We start from the raw sequence: 16,885 nt of genomic DNA on the forward strand, positions 1-16,885 counted from the left end.
TTTTCAGAACCATAGAGAATCTTGGTCCGTACACGCGTGACATTCGGTTGCACATTGCACAGTTAAAATGGATAATGTGTTGTGTTGTCCTTACTCGCATAGCACGCGTCAAACAATGATTATTGATTATTCACTTAATTCAATGCTCCCATCATAGTCCTACGATAGAGTTAGTCACACACGCGCAAGAACTCAATTTTTTTTTGGCAGTCAAATTGGAAAAATAAAAATAAAATTGTTTAGAAAACTTATTATATTAATAATAGAAAACTTATTTATCATATCAGAAACTTCCTAATTTTTTATTCTTATATTTAGACCGGAAATTCGATTTTGTGTGCAAGAGTTTATAGTTTCTGCCTTCAGGCACTATGTACATTCTTTTCTTTTAAAAAAATCAAAAGTTTAATAAATAATACCTTATTGAATAAATTATTTCGGAAACTAATCTTTATTAAAGATAAGTCATAATTTGTTAAAGTTACTTTTTATAATATTTTTTTAGAATTTAATTTTATGTAATCATAGTTTAAAATATTTTTATATTATAATTCAATTACAAACAATTATTTATATGATTTTTAAAATAATTGTCTTAAAAATGAATAAATTTATCATATATAATTAATTAATTAATTATGATTAGATTAGATGATTTATACTATCCGTGTATGTTTTTTTTATTTCATACAATTTAAACAACTTTTAAATAATAAAATTTTAAATTTTATGAAATGAATCCTGTAAACTATTTCACATTTTTAATTTCAAATTAAAACTTATTTCTCAAATTTTATGTACTTTCACTTTACTCAAATTTTTGTTCTCATATACTTTTTTATGAGTTCTCAAATACTTATTTCATTCTCAAAATTTTGTGTAGAAGATAAAAATGATTAAATAGACTAACCCTCGCCAAACCACACCAACTTGCTTTTAACTAGTTTAAACAAGATAGGATGAGTTGACCCACGAATAAATGTGAAATAGTTTACACTAGTTTACACTAGTTGACTCAAGATAGGATGAGTTGGCTGCAGATTACGTGGGGAGGATTAGGATGGTCTCAACTCACCTTTCCTAGTTATAAATTTTACCATTCCTAGTTAAAGACAAAAACACAAGGATATTGAGGGTGGTTTGCGTTTGAAGTGGGATTAGGAAACTCCAGATGAAAACATGAACATATCATACATGCACACATGAGAATAATACCACTATTAAGTTAGAACGATCAACTTAAAAAGGACAAGGCGCAACATCCTAAGGTACATTTTTCATTCTCTACTTTCATCCCCTGCCTCTCATACTGACTTCAACATTATAAATCTAGTAGGCAGTCACACCCTTACCTAAAACTCAAGACATTATAAGAAATATACTCAACAACTGCACAAAATTACTCAAAGATCAAACTCCTTGAGTTGATGCTATACAATGATCACTTCATTACTTATTATTTTAAAATGAAGATAACTGTAAAATTAGTACTTTAAAGATACTGGTTAAATATATATAACATATCTAACTCAATGAAAAATCTTTCGAAACAAATACATAAACATATCATCAGTGTGTGTGTAATTAGAAACTAAAAATATTTATACCTAGAGACTAGAGTGTTTGTAAAGATTTTTTGAGACAAATGAACCTGGGTGGGGGGGGTGTGGTTGATCCCACCTGACAGGAGAAGACAAGGCAGGGAAGGTGAATACAAAGCGCAACCGCATTAATGGTTTGGTTAACTTCTTCCTATAACCATAAGGGAAAAAGCAAAGTCCAAACCGAACACAAACACAAATTAACACCTCTCCACGCAACAAAACAAAGACAAAGGGAAATCCCATCACCAACCACCAATTAACTACTGCCATTCTTTTTCTTCTATTCTATCCTTACCACAATTTCCTAACTCCTAATTTTCGATCTTTTTATATTTCTTTCTTTCTCATCATCTACCCGTGAGCCTTCCTCTTTATTTATTTTCTCGGTCAAGTTCATTCATTCATTCGGGTCAGTCAACGTACTATAACTCCTCTCTTTTTTCCTTTCTTTCTTTCTCAATTCTCACAGCACAAGAAGATGGCTTCTATCTCACAGGGCCTTGCTCTCACCAGTGCCATGCTTCTCTCAACAACTCTGCTTTATGTTGCTTTCTCCAGGCAAAAAACCACCCCATCATTTCAAATTCATCACTCTAACAAACCCACCTTGCGATCTTGCCTGTATTCAGGTAAATTCATTTCAATTTTTTTTCCTAGAAACTGTTTGCTAAAACAATTAATTCTACACCATCCAACAATTAATTTCTTACCCAAAATTCATTAAATTCTGATAATTGTTTTCAAAATAACTATTTCAAATGCTTTCTCTTCCTTTTAAAAAAAATCAAGTTATTCAACATTTCTCTCAATTTTACATTACGTTCTATGCGTTATATAGTACCAGTTTTCATCAACTGTTTAAACAATCTTATTTAGTTGCATATTGAAAACTAAAAACAGCAGTTTTTTAAAACACACCTTAAATTTCTGACTGTGGGGTGGTATGGTTTACTTACATACAGAGGAAAAGAAAAGGGAGAGAAAGAAGAAGAAAGTGAAATTTGCAGATAGTGTGAAGGAGGGAAGAGAAAGGAATGAGCAAAGAAGCAACAGCAGACAAAGTGGTGGAATGCCAATGCCAGCAAACAGAATGGCTTTGTATTACGGGATTTTGAGGAACCGAGTGCATAGAATTGAGTGCTCTCACTAATTAAGGATAGAATCATAGAATCCTGTTCTGTTCCGTACGTGGTCTAGTGTACATTTGTGTTAGGACTGAGCTGATCAAGTTCTCTCTCTCTCTCTCTCTGAATTTTCAAATATAATTTTGTGGTGAGGAGGCTGTTAATACAATGCAAAAAATAAAAAATAAAAAAAATGATATCTGGGGTATTCTTGTGGTTGTAGATACGTACTGGATTTTTTCCAACTCCTTAATATGAAATATTGGCCAAAGTTTTGTTTTCTTCCTAAACAATCCACTTCAATGAAAACATTTTTACTTCTATTTCTACCTTTTCTTTCTCTCTTTTACATATGTATTGCGGATTGATAAATTTTGCTCGAGACATATGGATTAATTAGTTAGCTACCATGACAACGAAATTAGATATCTGTTTTTTTTTATCACACCACGGGCAAACAACAACAATAAAATACACTCTATAAAAAATAATAATTAATTAACTTCAGATTTATATTTTTTGGTCATAAAAATCAGATTTAAATGTTATATTTGAGAGTTAGTTTATACCTATTTAAGATAAAATTTAGATTAAATTAGTTTTTTGTCTAATTAATTATTTTGATTCAATTTAATTCTCTAATTTTTTTTATTCAATTTGATCATTTAATTTTTAATAAAGATTTCATTTTGTCCTTATTATACATTCGATGGAGTTCATGTGGAAGATGATGTGTACTTTTCTTAAGTAGATACATGAACACAAATTTAAACAAAAATGGAGGAGAAGAACTAAATTAAACTCTTATTAAAAATTAAAGTATTAAATTGAATTAAATAATAAATTAGAGAACAAAAATTAATTTAACCTAAAATTTAGTCTAATTTAACTTATTTCACCTCTAATTCACATTAAATAGACTATACAAATCATATTATTTAGCAGGAGTGTAAGACATTATCCATCTCCGACTAATCAGCCGCTACATTGTAAATGCTATTATCCTTGTTATTATATATAAAATTATTTTAAGGCAAAATTGTATTCTTCTGGATTTTAATTATAACATTTCATCCTTCTAGTTTTATAAATAGGTAATTTTAGTCCTTTTGATAGATTATTAACAAACAATTTTGATTAATTGAATTATTAAATTAATTATAAATTAATTAAAACCATTAATTATTAAAAAAATAATAAAAAATAATCATAATTCTCCATAAAATTGTGTTCCTCCTCTCGTGGCATTAATTATAAATTAATATTTATAATTAATTATAAATTAATTAAAACCATTAATTATTAAAAAAATAATCATAATTCTCCACAACATTGTGTTCCTCCTCTTCTATGCAAACACCTCTTTCACCTTACTTGTCGCATGCGACTCCATTAACAACAACACCATATCAGTTAATAATCTATCATGGGATCAAAATTATCAATTTATAAAACTAAGAGGACCAATTAAAAATCAAGAATTTAAAAAAATAGGAGGACAAAAATTATAATTTAATTTTATTTTAATTAATTTACATTCTTTAAAAAATTGATTAATTCAGTTAATCACATTAAATTTGTGAATAATATATATTGCTCTTCTAAAATCATTTTTTATTTCTCTATTTAATCGTTTCTTATTTAATTAATTAAGAGAATTATAGAAAAAAAATCAATATACCAAACAATTTAAAGAAAGTATTATAAAAAAAGACAAACAATCAAATAAAAAGAATCTATACAGGAACAATAGTAATATGGAAAAGAGGAATCAGTCATATACGTAAAGTTGCGCCTTATTGGATTCAAAATTCAAAATACAGCTTACCCTTTTACAAACATCATACATGTGCGGGCGTGATGCAACGAATTAATATTTTGGCCACCTTTTAGGACCTACAATTGAATATTAGTACAAGTTTTAATTGGCGTTTTACATTTGGCTTTTGGGAGAATATAGAGATCATGCTCATAGTCAGACAAGTGAAAAAATCAAAGTGTTCGACTATTGACTTCTATATTAAGCTTTGTCCAACGATAATCTAGTAACCAATATTACTGTCACTGAACAGATTTACAAGACAAGGGATTAATAAAAGTTTCACTTATCATCACAATTTAATAGTACTCGTAATTTTTTAGAAACCATTGTAATTAGAACATTTTACTTTCGACCGGAACCTCAAACTATTTTCATAAATTTCAATTCTGAGTCAACTCCTCCTCGATTGAAGCTTAGTTACACTTAATAGTTGTTCATAATTTTAAATAGTTAGTATATGAATTTAAAACTAAAAGGTACTGTAAGAAAAACTATAAGGTATGAAACTGATTTGACCTTGAGCCTTCGATTAGAGGATGCTAATTTAGATTTCTATCCATGAATTTAACGCTTGCTTATATAGACTTTGATTTCGTCAAACTCCTCAACTTACTCAAGTTCCACCACAAAATTCAAAAAAATGCGTTGAAGATAACAATGGAAGATAATATTATGAAAGTTTAATGAGTGACAAAATTTTAATTATAATTCAAGTCCTTGCTCTCCTCCGCCTAGCATTATGTGAAGTACTATAAAATAGAAAAATAACGAAAGATAATATATGATTAATGTTATTAATAATGGTATTTGTATATGGTTCCTGAACAGTTAGACAAACCTAGGAAGATATACATTTGCTTGAATAACAAAGGTGAAAGGATAACTGCAAGTTCCATCATGCCATGGAGCAAGCTTGCTTGCCAAAAGCATTCGAAATCCTTTTGTACAACTGTGGTTTCTTACTCGTACCTGACCAAACTCACCAGCCAAAATGAACGAGCAGCTACACTCACTAGTAGGCTCAGATAACAACCAAGGACTATTACTCTTCTTTCCCTTGTCAATCTCTGACCTTCTTACTACAATCTAAAGCAAAAACCACATTTATGCCTGTTGTAAGAAAAATTCATTGTTTTTTCTTCTCATCCTCGTACCCAGATGCCCTTCCTCTCCGTCCAATGAGTTATGGTTCTGGGGAGGCGTTCTCACTAGACATATTCAGACCCTGATAAGATCGATTTGCCAAAAATTCCACTCCTGATCTTGCATTCCCTTTCATTAGAGCATTCGAGTTATTCTGCAACTGCAGTGCCTTTTCTGTTGCATTTACTAGAGTGAGAGTTTCCCTAACTAATTTATATATGATCTTATTTGGTAACACAGAATAAACAACCATATTACTACCAGCATTATTATATGTACTTGAAAAACCACCAACAAAACCTGTAAACAACTTTTCGCCCTTCTCTTCTGGGGGAAAACATCAACCACTTTTACCAGTTTAAGTTTTAAAATCTAAAAAAAAAGTTCGGTAAAATGGGTTTGTACAATCACGCAGCAGTAACTCGTGTGACAATTTATGGGTTATGGCAGCCGAATTTTTTTATTCCATTAAAGAGCTACAATCTCATGCCTGTTTAGATGTTCTAATATGGTGGAATTACAATTGAACTGAATCTCTTCAAGGGAACTTTCCTTTTAAGCAGATTATCCAATGTCATTAACAATAGCATATCTTCACTAATTTTCCAATTGTCTCAGAATTAAGAAGATGGATTTTTTTATAAAAAAATCCCTAATTAAACTAATCATTTAATTGCAAGCATAGAAGCAAGGAATAGAAAGTAGAAACTACCTTGATTTTCAAAGTCATCAACATATCCACCCTTCAAGAATGAAAACCGTGCTTCTTCTTCCTGGTTTCCAACTTCCATTTGAGGCAAATTAATTAGATCTCGAAATTCCATGACATAGGCTCCTGTCCATTGGCTTCCTCTGGAAACAGATTAATACAGTCACATCAGAAATAAAGTAAATCATAAATCTATAATTGTAAAGATTGGAGAGAAATTAAGCTGCATATTCTCATATTCTCATATTCTCTCTCTCTCTCTCTCTCTCTCTCTCTCTCTCTCTCTATATATATATATATATATATATATATATATAAATCAAAATATTTTATTCAGGGAAATATTGGTGTCATGAAATTTACAAATCCTATATATATTCATTGAAAAAAAGCATGTACAAGACACAACATTGACTGTTCAATAAAACAAAATGATGAAGAATAAAACAATTGATATTCTACCAACATCCAGGAATACCAAAGACAAAGCACTAGACAGGATACAAACGACTTGATAAATAGGTGTGTTTATTTGGGAAGTTACAGCTTACATATTCTGAATCATCATAGTTGAGAACAAATAAAGTGACCAGATCAAAGGTTTCTAGAAAACAGATATAGTTGTATGAAACTTAATAAGAAAAGAAAATATAAATTCACAGTTCATGCAAAGGAAAGCAAATGAGTCTTTTATTTCTGGAAGTTAAAAAAGTTTAAGCTAACCTGGAAGTTATCTAGTGGTAGATGACCATTTGGCTATTTCCTTTTCTAAGGGTAGAGATTATTACTTATTATCCATTGACTATAACCAGATTTTCAATAAATTAAAAATAGAGGCTACATAAACCTATTAGCAATCTATAAGTAAGAACACTAGCAACGAGACAATTTTTGACATAAAATTATGTAAACAACAATAGTGTACCTATTGAAAGCTATCATTGCTTCGAAGGGAGTAATAACTGGAGCTAGATACTCTTTGCTATCCAACAGAGCAGTTTGGGCACAAGAAACGTATAGAAAAACATCGCACTGATAAAAATCAAACTGTTAGAAAGTTTTCAGACGTAAAGCAGACTAAAGTATTTACTAAGAATGTAATAAACTTCACCTCAGGAAAGTTAGCAAGTTTAGCTGGGTTCGGTCTTCCCATAACCAAAGTATATGCCTTCTTGCCTGCCCCAGTAATGAGCTCCATCATCTGATTGATTATGTGAAGATAACCAGCTGCATCATAAGTATGCAATATGTTTAATTAAATCCCATTTCCCTTGTAAATAAAAAGAAAATAAAAAATTTAAAGCTGTATGAGATAGTTTTCGCATTTTTTATTCATTCCCGTTAGCTACCTAAACCATGATTAAGACTTATGAACAGTCCACATATAACTGAATATTCTGTGATCATAGGCAATAATCAAATAATGCCTTATCTCATGGCATAATGTTCCACAAGTCAGGCAAGCATTCTTCTCAATTCGTTCAAGGTTACTAACAACAAGGATTCACTCTTGAGATCTTTCCTCACTAAGCAACAACATTCAAATCAAATGTTTTTAGGAAATGTGTGATATTATAACACTTCATAAGGAATGTGACGATATAATTCTCTGTATGATCATGTTACTTTAATAATAAACATGCATGAAAAAACAAAATATTGACAGTAAAACATACCAACACCAAGAGTTCCAACTAAAATCCCAACACCAGGTAATATCTGCAAAGTCATCACCCTAGCTTAGTAAATTATGAAGACATAAGATGGCTTACACAACAGAGTAGTGTGTTTATATTAGGTTTACATACCTACGTTTAAGAATCCTCTTTTGTTGAAACAAGTCTGTCACCATTCGATTTTCATTTGCATCATATCTGACTAAAACCAAGAGAATGATAATAATTAAAATCATGATTCACCAAAAAACCTATTTAATAAAGGACGGGAAACTATCAACCTATTTCACAGGCATTGAATGTGAGCACAACATTAGCAAAAGCTGAATCATCATGTCCAATCCAAAAGAGCAAGTAGTCGTCCATGCTTTGTCCCTCAGGTAATTTCCACGCCAATCCTCCAATGCTATATACAGTCCCACTTGCTCCATTGCAATCACTGACGGGTTCTTGGAGCCCATTTACCTTTTTAACATCTTTTGATGGAAACATAACTGAAGATGGAACATCAGCAAAGTGAACTTCTGGCATAGGGTCATATCTGCATGACATTGATGATTCTAGCAGTGCTTCTTTAATCTGTCGCATTGAATGTGCATACTCCAGCCCAAAAAGGACCTACAATTGGAATGGAAGCAGATGGTCCATGAAGCACGCAAATGCTAGAAATGTTACGGTAGAAAAATACCTAAAAACTTCTCTTATCTATGCTTGCAAAAAAGCTGAAAAAATCAGCAATTCGAGCAAGGTAATGTAAATTGTCCCCAAAAACTTCATAAAGATGTGAAAGTCCAGTTTATAGACCGAACAATTATCACTAGAGGACAATTGCGGCAACATTATTCGACATACATTACAAAATTCAGTTAATTTATATAAATATAAATCCAGAAACGATTAAAAAAGTAGTTATACCATGATAGGCTTACTATTTCTCAGTGCATATTTTGACATACTTTCAACACAATCAGCTACGCAAATGGAAGCCTTCCCAAAAACACAAAAGACTGGTAGAGTTGTTGTCCTGCACATAGAAAAGAAGATTCAATAGAAGCATATGAAGTAATGAAATGGAATCTAAACACTTAATTAAGGTAAAGAATTAAACTAAGCAACCAAATGTTTTAGAAGTACTGACGGACTAAAACATGTATGCCCATAATGTATGACAAAATCAGCGTTAATGTGCGATGCTCCAACTTCATCAATACAGCAACTGCCATAGTACATGTGATTCTGTGGCATCAATTTGTTTCAATGATTCAAGTGTGTCGCGCAGAGCAGTGATCACTCTAGTTGAATGTTTTAGGAGATTATCAGGAAACTGAAATTCAGAGAAGAATATGATTGCAATAAAGACAAGTACTTGTGTTCCAAATGCTTGTAAAAGTAGAGAAAGAGAGAGAGAGAGAGGGTGTTATGTTAGTTTACTTGCAAAGCAACTCTGGTGAAGTTGTGTGTGTGAATGAAGTTGGCAGAGGCAGCAATATCATAATTTGATTCAAAATCCATCACTCGGGGTCTCTGAATCTGTAGGGTTTTTCGGTACACTCAGCTTCTGAATTTCTCGTCTTTTATTACTATTAATAATAATTTTAATCCTCTATTTTTTCGTATGTTTAATTAACTCAAAGGAAGGGATCCTTAATCTTTTCATCTTTATTTTTAAATAGTTAGTATTGTATTATAATAAAGTCTAAATATAAAATAGAAAGAAAGAAAAAGAAAAAGAAAGAATGTTTTTGTTTTGTCCAATTAAAAAGCGGTACATTATCGGGAAATAATGGTTGTTTTGTTTGGGTGGAAAAGAAGAGAGAGAGAGAGAGAGTCGAAAACGGCACTCCCTCATCGGAAGGGAGACGAACACAGCCAGGTCTCTTTTCCTCATTCATTCATTCTTTCTTTTTCCCTTTATATTAACTCTATTTTCTTCACCTTTTCCATAAATAATAAAGAATTTCCAATTCACCTTTTCATCCTTTTGTTTTTTATTCTTTACTCCCTGTAATCGGGTTCTGTCTTCTTCATTGCAGCATATCTCACTACACTGCATGCATATGGGGTATGTTTTCTGCATCCGTTCTTTCCTTTTCCCCTTTATGGCTATCCATAATTTTTCTCTTCTTAAACCTTGAGTGAATAATGATCATGTAGTATTGCTATGCGTTTGAAAGCTCATGGTAAGTGGAGGAGCTAGATATTTCTCTGTTGAGAGATTACAGTGTTTCGATACTTGTCCAAAATTCATAACTTCTTAACCTCAACATTTTTTAAAACAGCATCCCTATTTAGTTTATAATTCTTAGATGTGTAGCTAAAGATCTGATGCCGATTAGCTTCATTTTAGCAAAATATCGTATTAGGATGTTCGTGATTGCTATTCTTTCATTTGGTCTCAATGTAGATAGACAGTGAAAACACTGTTATTGTATCACATTGAAAATACTTTTTGCTAGCTATGGATACACACAAGTGAGAACTTTAATATGGGACTGAGGCAGATTGCCCTTATGCAGTTTGTTTACTCGTGCTACGTAGGAATATGATCATACTGATACAAAATCCAATCTTTTGATTTTTTATTTTTTTTATTGGATATACTTGTGATTTGCTATTTTTTTTTCTCCATTGTGAGGAAAATTCTGCACTAACCATTTAAATAGATAAAAGAATAATTTTAGTGTGAGCTAACCAAGTTGTGGAGCATGATTTAGACAATCATGTGGATATGATTATATCACCATGCATAACAGAATTTAACGTGATTGTAACAGAGCAGTGGTTGTCTTGGACCCTTTAAAAAGCCCCCACTAATTGCTACTGCAGATGTTCCGCCAAAAGGACTGAGGAAACAAGGTAAGGCAGCAAAGAAACCTAGCACATCAGAGGATTTCTGGATCACCAGCACGCATGATATGGACAACAGTGCTGTTCAGTCACAGGGAAGCATCTCATCAGCCAGTATAACAAACCAAGCTGCAGATCCTCATGGAGGTTCATGCAACCCCACTGAGTTTGTGAATCATGGTATACTACATTGCTTTTATTTTTCTGGTATTTCATTACATTAACATATGAAAAAATTTAAAGAAAAAATAAATTATACAGCTTTGCAAATCACCTATTGGTTGAATTTGTTTAAGACAAAATTAGTTAACCCATGGGCTCATTATTGGGCGAACCATTCTGTGTCTGGCAAAATGTACCTGATGCATGTTAATATAATATATGAAATGTGGTTTGAGTGTAGTTGTGATTCAATCCAACTTTCACCTACTGTCTCACTTTATTGAGGTGACTTGGTTGCTACTTGCTACCTTTTTGAGAGATTTGATTCCTACATGACACATTGTTATATTTGATTTTCAAAAAAATCTTTTTCTAGGATTGAAGATCACAGTTCATGTAATTTTCTTTTTGGTCATGTGACGTTCATATGTTTTTAACTTTGTAGGTGGTCACCTCTTTATTTGTTTGCCACTGATATAGTAATATATGCTTTTCTCCAATCTTTCTGATCTAACATGGATAGGATATCTATTGTTTTATCACTGAATAAGCTTTGTGGATATTTTTAGTCATTTTTTCATTGTCTCCCCATTTATATGTTGTTGACTGTCTATCTCTACCTATATTAAAGTGTAGTATGTGAGATTTTGGAAGAGGTGATGATGGTGCAATCATTTCTTATTTTACTTGAAAATTGAAAGTCTACTTATCAAAATTGGCAAAGTCACATGACCAAAAAGAAAATTACATGAGCTGTGATTAAATTGTTAACATGATATTTTATTTGGCAGGTCTTATTCTTTGGAATCAGACACGGCAAGCTTGGATAGGAAATAAAAGGTCTAAGAACCAAACTGAACAGTTGCGAGAACCCAAATTGAGGTAAACTGCATTGTTTGATTGGTTTTACTAGCAGTTTTTTCTTGATTAATTTTTAATTATTTTTATTATTTGTTGGGTTTTTTTGGAGAGGAGGGGTAATGATACCTATAGCACCCATTTGCTTTTAGTCCTGCTTTAATCCATCATGCTTTATAATTTTGAGAATGCACAAGTCTAAGCAGATGTTTACAGTATTTTTCATAACATTTGTTAATTCGTTAATACCTTTGTTAGTTAGTACCTTTTTGAGAATCCATGTGCAGCATGTGTGTTAGGATTATTGCAAAGATGCAAGCTATTTTATTTTAGTACTACTTTCTTCTGCTGCTGATTTGTGTACTGTGTTTAGGTCCTATTTAAATTAGCTTTTTCATTGCCACTTGTAGAAAAGAAAACAAGAAGATTAAATGAATTGAGTTTCTCAAATCAACTTAGTAGAAACTCTCATCTAACTTCTCCATAGTTGAGATGCATAATTTTAACTTATGGGAGAAGTTTAATTGATTTTACTTTAATATTTTCTCCTAAATAAGACCTTATACAAGTTGACAAATTGGTCAAAATACCAATTCTATCTGTGGCTTGATGAAAACATATATGGCTCTGCAGTTGGAATGCAACATATGAAAGTTTACTAGGGAGCAACAAGCCATTCCCTCAGCACATTTCACTTGCGGTAAGTGTCTACTTCTAAGCTTAAGTAACAATGAAGGGTATCTGATATTGCTTGTTTATGTAAATATTGTTAGGAAATGGTAGAGTTTCTTGTGGACATCTGGGAACAAGAGGGTCTGTATGACTAACCAACCTATAGAAGACTGAAGGAGTGTCAATTGGTTTGATCAACAGGATAATTATAGTTCTTTCTTCTGAAGGTAGAGGAAAATTGGGCATACTGCAGTTTGTAACTTTGTATATCTGTTGTAACGTTATCTTTCAGTTGAGAATGACGAGGAATTTTTATTATGATTTCTCCACAGGCCTGGACATAGTTGTATTATTATTCTCCTTTGCATATTAATATTGAAACCTGGAAATATTCCCGTCTCTTGGGTTGAATTTTATTTGAATCATGTTAATAAGAATGATTCTGTCTTAATTGGCTTAATATACCTGATTTTTTATGATTTTCTTTTTGGTGGATTTTTTTTTTATGATTTAAAAGTGATGCAATAAGAATGCAAAAAGCTAATGCTAGGATGATATTAAGGGGAGGCAGACGCATGAAGTTAGATTTATTGCCAACTGCATTTCCATCTGGATCACTATTTTCAACAATAGAAACTGTGAAAATGAAAAGGGAGGAATTGGTTTTGCGTTTGGGAATTCTGAAAGGGACAAAGACAGACAGGACGCGAAAAACGTACGGGAATGACGTTACCGTAATGATCTGAACAGTTACGTTACATTACGTACGTGTGTGACTGTTGAGTTTAACCCTACACTACACTACACTACACCTGATTCTTCCCATCAGGTCATCATCATAGAAAGAAAAGAAAGAATAACTATCATTGTTACCGTCCGATCAGAGTTCGGATTTTAACAACAGCCTTTGGATGCATTTGCATATATCCGCGTGGCCCGGATCTGGTCCTGGACCTTTCGGCGCCTCACGTGCTTGCAGTTGCTATCTCTGTTCCTCTTCTTTCGGAGACTGTGAAGAAAATTATTAATAAAATAAAAAAACATTTTTTTAATATTCAAATAAATCGTATATATGTTTTGTAAAGAAGAAAAATTGAACTAACTTTTAATGGCGAATTTGATCCATTAAAATGTATGACGGTTTTAAGTTAAGCCATGAATTCAAATAAATTAAAAGAAAAAGAGTCAGTAAAAGTAGTTTTAGGGTGTTGCTAGGTGCACCCAGCATTATTGCTGGTCCACCCAGCACTTAAGATAAAATGACGAAAATATCTTTGATCCGTAAACCATTTAAGTTGATCCGTAAAAGTCTTACGGATCAACTTGATCCATAAGCCTTTTACGGAACAATACAGATCAACATGATCCGTAAGCTTTTTACAGATCAAGTTGATCCGTACCAATCTTTTGGATCAACTTGATTTGTACAATTTACGGATCACCCTCACACACACCCATCACAAATACGAAAAAAGTGCAGGGGTAGTTTTGGTATTTTAATTAAATGCTGGGTGCACCTAGCAACACTCGTAGTTTTATCGTTCACATAATTTTTTTAGTTTCGTATAGGTCCATCCTGCTTCTTTTTTTTTTATTTTTTTAACAAGGTCCATCCTACTCCTAGGGACTTTTTTAAAAACTTTTTAAAGTTATCGATTATGTGTTTGATGGGTATGAGTAAATTTGGAATTTGAATTAACCCAGATCAATCTGAACAGTTTGAATTGGGTTATTTATGTATTTGGATCAAAATCGAATCGAAATCGATCAAAATCGTTCGTGTACATATTAGGTCATGAGTTTATATTTATATATTTGATCAAAAATTGATTTGAACCGATCAAATTTTTTAGAGTTATGTTGGTTTAACTTTAAATGTTGTTAATGTTGAGACTTCAATTATTGAAATGGTAAGTGGTGGAGCTTATTAAAGTATTACTTCTATGTACATTATTATTTGTTTCATTTTTTTTTGTCATATTTATAATATTAATGAATTATATTTTCTTCATTTGTTTCAGCAAATCTGATTATAACAAATTTGATTGTAGCAAATTTTGTTGCAGCAAAACTTATTATAAGAAATTAGTTTGTAAGAAATAATTGTAATTCAGACTATTATAATAAATCTCGTTGAAAAATAATTTATTTTAAATTGTATTAGTCTATTTTAGAATATTATATTAATGATATTAAATGAATCAATTCTATTATTTAACTTTGATAATATTGTGTTAATTATATTGGATATTTGGATAAATCGTAGTATAAAATAATAATTTTGAGAATAAAAAAATATCAAATGTAAATGATAACATGTTGATCCAATCCGAACCAAAACTAGTAATGAATGAATTGGGTTTAATATATATATATATATATATATATATATATATATATATATATATATATATATATATATATTATTTTGAACATATATTTGTAAAACTTGTACAGATAATCCAAAAATGCATTAAATTAGTTTAGATCAGTTTCTTTTTTATTTCCTCTGTTTTTAAGTAGAAAGAAAATCTAGAAATCTACTTTGATGGGAAAAAGAGGTTGTTGTTTCCAAAAAGTTGTTGATTTTTCTTCGGTTTGTTCAGGGACAGGAAGTTCGACTTCAAGATTCAAGAAGGCCGCTGGAAAAAGGTAGCTTTTTAAGATGGGGTAAAAAGTTAAAAACAGAAAATGCATGGATTGTCATTTATTTATTACCCTCCTAACGTCCTTCATTGATTCGTCTCCTATTTTATTTAAGATATAAGATACCTGTAAAGCTTCCTGCTGTGCCAGATCAACAGTGAACCTTGACAACCTGTTTGGTCTAGAAGGATTATTCGATTAGAATACCACTTGCAATTACATGCTATTAAGTTGTAGTAATGTTTTGATTGACACTAGCAGTTTTCTATAAAATATTAACCTACAGTACAAAAATAAAAATCTAACCGCACATACATTACATTTTTTACTTGTTCTGTTTTAATTTTTATTTGAAGTTATCGGATTTTTGTAATCGCTCAAAAAATGTTGAAAGACTAAAATAAGGGTAAAATATGTTTGAGGTTTATGTAAAATTTTAAAATGATTAATTTTTTTTATAAAAAAAATATATTTTTGTTGATTTTTAGTGGTAATTTTGTTAGATGATTTCTTAATATAATTTTATCTTTTTAAATACACTTAAAAGACACTAAAAATCATGGTTGTTTCATTTTTTCATCTAATCTTATTAGAAGTGTCAGAAAATTAAATTGTGAAAGTTTCTTTAATTTATTTTGGAAAATTTTATCAGCTACAAATTATTTAGTTCATCTGTAATTAAATTAACATGTAATTTTATGATTGAACTATCAAACCTTAGACAAGTGACTTCACTAATTCATCATCAATTCAATTTTAAAAACGATGGCAATTGTGAATAAGGGTATGAGAAAAGTCACAAGTCATAACCTTGGTGTTATCTTCATTAATCAACTCAAAATAATCGAGTTTGGAAGCAATTAGTAAATTAATGAAGAGCAGGAAGGTAATTTGATGGCAGCAGAAAGGACAAAGTGATCTTCTCTGGGGATAAGGGATCTCATGTCACTCAATCAGTATTCACTAACAGTCCAAAGTCAGGTCTCCAATTTCCCAGAAGGACCGAACAACACATTTTCACTCTGTGGACTATATTTTCATTGGTGAACAAACCATTAAACCAGTGCATTGTGTCTCCAACAGAAAACATCCCTCAACTTTAATTTATCTAACGCATTCAATTCAATTGTCTTATTCCAATCCTTTCCCACACACCCTGCCTAGTGCCTAGCTATTGTGCTCTCAACTTTCTTCACATCAACATATCAAGCTTCTTCATAGATCTAGATTCTAGACTACTCGTCACTGATGGCTCCACAAGGCAGAATCTACCCACTACATGGAATCCAAAGTTTCTATTACTGTAGCTTTCTTTTTTTTTTTTTCCCTCATTGTTCTACTTCACAAATCAGGTAAAAAAGTGCCCCCTTAACCTATTTAAGTCGTGTGTTAGTTGATCATATGTTTCTATATTGAGGAATATTACTATTGAAGTTAGAAATTCATAAGCAGCTAGCCCTTGATGATTCGGATGTGTGTGTGTGTGTTGAGCATGAAGATGCAAGTGTGGGGATAAGTTTTTTCGTAAGTGCATGAACTGCAGGCCTTGCATTGCTACTGTGGTCGTTCCTAATCACAAAAGGAAGTGTTTCAACTTCAATGGAGACGATGATAGCTATTAC

The 16,885-nt window shown here is 31.6% G+C and overlaps 2 protein-coding genes and 1 pseudogene across 4 annotated transcripts; 2 read left to right on the top strand and 1 right to left on the bottom strand.

Annotated features, from left to right (window-relative positions):
- The first annotated feature begins 1,940 nt into the window (after positions 1-1,940).
- Positions 1,941-3,009, top strand: LOC114375369. Its single transcript, XM_028333144.1, has 2 exons — positions 1,941-2,233; positions 2,567-3,009. Exons 1-2 carry the CDS (start codon positions 2,083-2,085, stop codon positions 2,752-2,754), a joined length of 339 nt encoding a protein of 112 aa, XP_028188945.1. The 5' UTR covers positions 1,941-2,082; the 3' UTR covers positions 2,755-3,009.
- A 2,300-nt stretch (positions 3,010-5,309) lies between these two features.
- On the bottom strand, positions 5,310-9,656 carry LOC114377491 (annotated as a pseudogene).
- Positions 9,657-9,817: 161 nt separating this feature from the next.
- LOC114377490 lies at positions 9,818-13,039 on the top strand. 3 transcript variants are annotated; one of them, XM_028336021.1, is made up of 6 exons: positions 9,818-9,951; positions 10,112-10,140; positions 10,858-11,105; positions 11,879-11,969; positions 12,579-12,645; positions 12,719-13,039. In XM_028336021.1, the coding sequence occupies exons 1-6, from the start codon at positions 9,862-9,864 to the stop codon at positions 12,770-12,772; spliced, it is 579 nt and encodes a 192-aa protein (XP_028191822.1). In that variant the 5' UTR covers positions 9,818-9,861; the 3' UTR covers positions 12,773-13,039. The 3 variants fall into 3 exon arrangements, with proteins under 3 accessions (XP_028191822.1, XP_028191824.1, XP_028191823.1); XM_028336023.1 differs by having other exon boundaries at positions 9,819-9,951; positions 10,853-11,105; XM_028336022.1 differs by having other exon boundaries at positions 9,881-9,951; positions 10,905-11,105.
- Positions 13,040-16,885: the final 3,846 nt, after the last annotated feature.

The sequence above is a fragment of the Glycine soja genome, chromosome 11 (genome assembly GCF_004193775.1).
Source record: "Glycine soja cultivar W05 chromosome 11, ASM419377v2, whole genome shotgun sequence".
NCBI classification, from domain to species: Eukaryota; Viridiplantae; Streptophyta; class Magnoliopsida; order Fabales; family Fabaceae; genus Glycine; species Glycine soja.

Excerpts from the sequence above, each read along its gene's own strand:
- LOC114375369 (XM_028333144.1), top strand. The coding sequence starts at position 2,083 with ATGGCTTCTATCTCACAGGGCCTTGCTCTCACCAGTGCCATGCTTCTC. Across the intron at positions 2,234-2,566 it reads GCGATCTTGCCTGTATTCAG|AGGAAAAGAAAAGGGAGAGA; the intron begins GTAAATTCATTT and ends ACTTACATACAG.
- LOC114377490 (XM_028336021.1), top strand. The coding sequence starts at position 9,862 with ATGGTTGTTTTGTTTGGGTGGAAAAGAAGAGAGAGAGAGAGAGAGTCG. Across the intron at positions 9,952-10,111 it reads AGGGAGACGAACACAGCCAG|CATATCTCACTACACTGCAT; the intron begins GTCTCTTTTCCT and ends TCTTCATTGCAG. Across the intron at positions 11,106-11,878 it reads CACTGAGTTTGTGAATCATG|GTCTTATTCTTTGGAATCAG; the intron begins GTATACTACATT and ends TTTATTTGGCAG.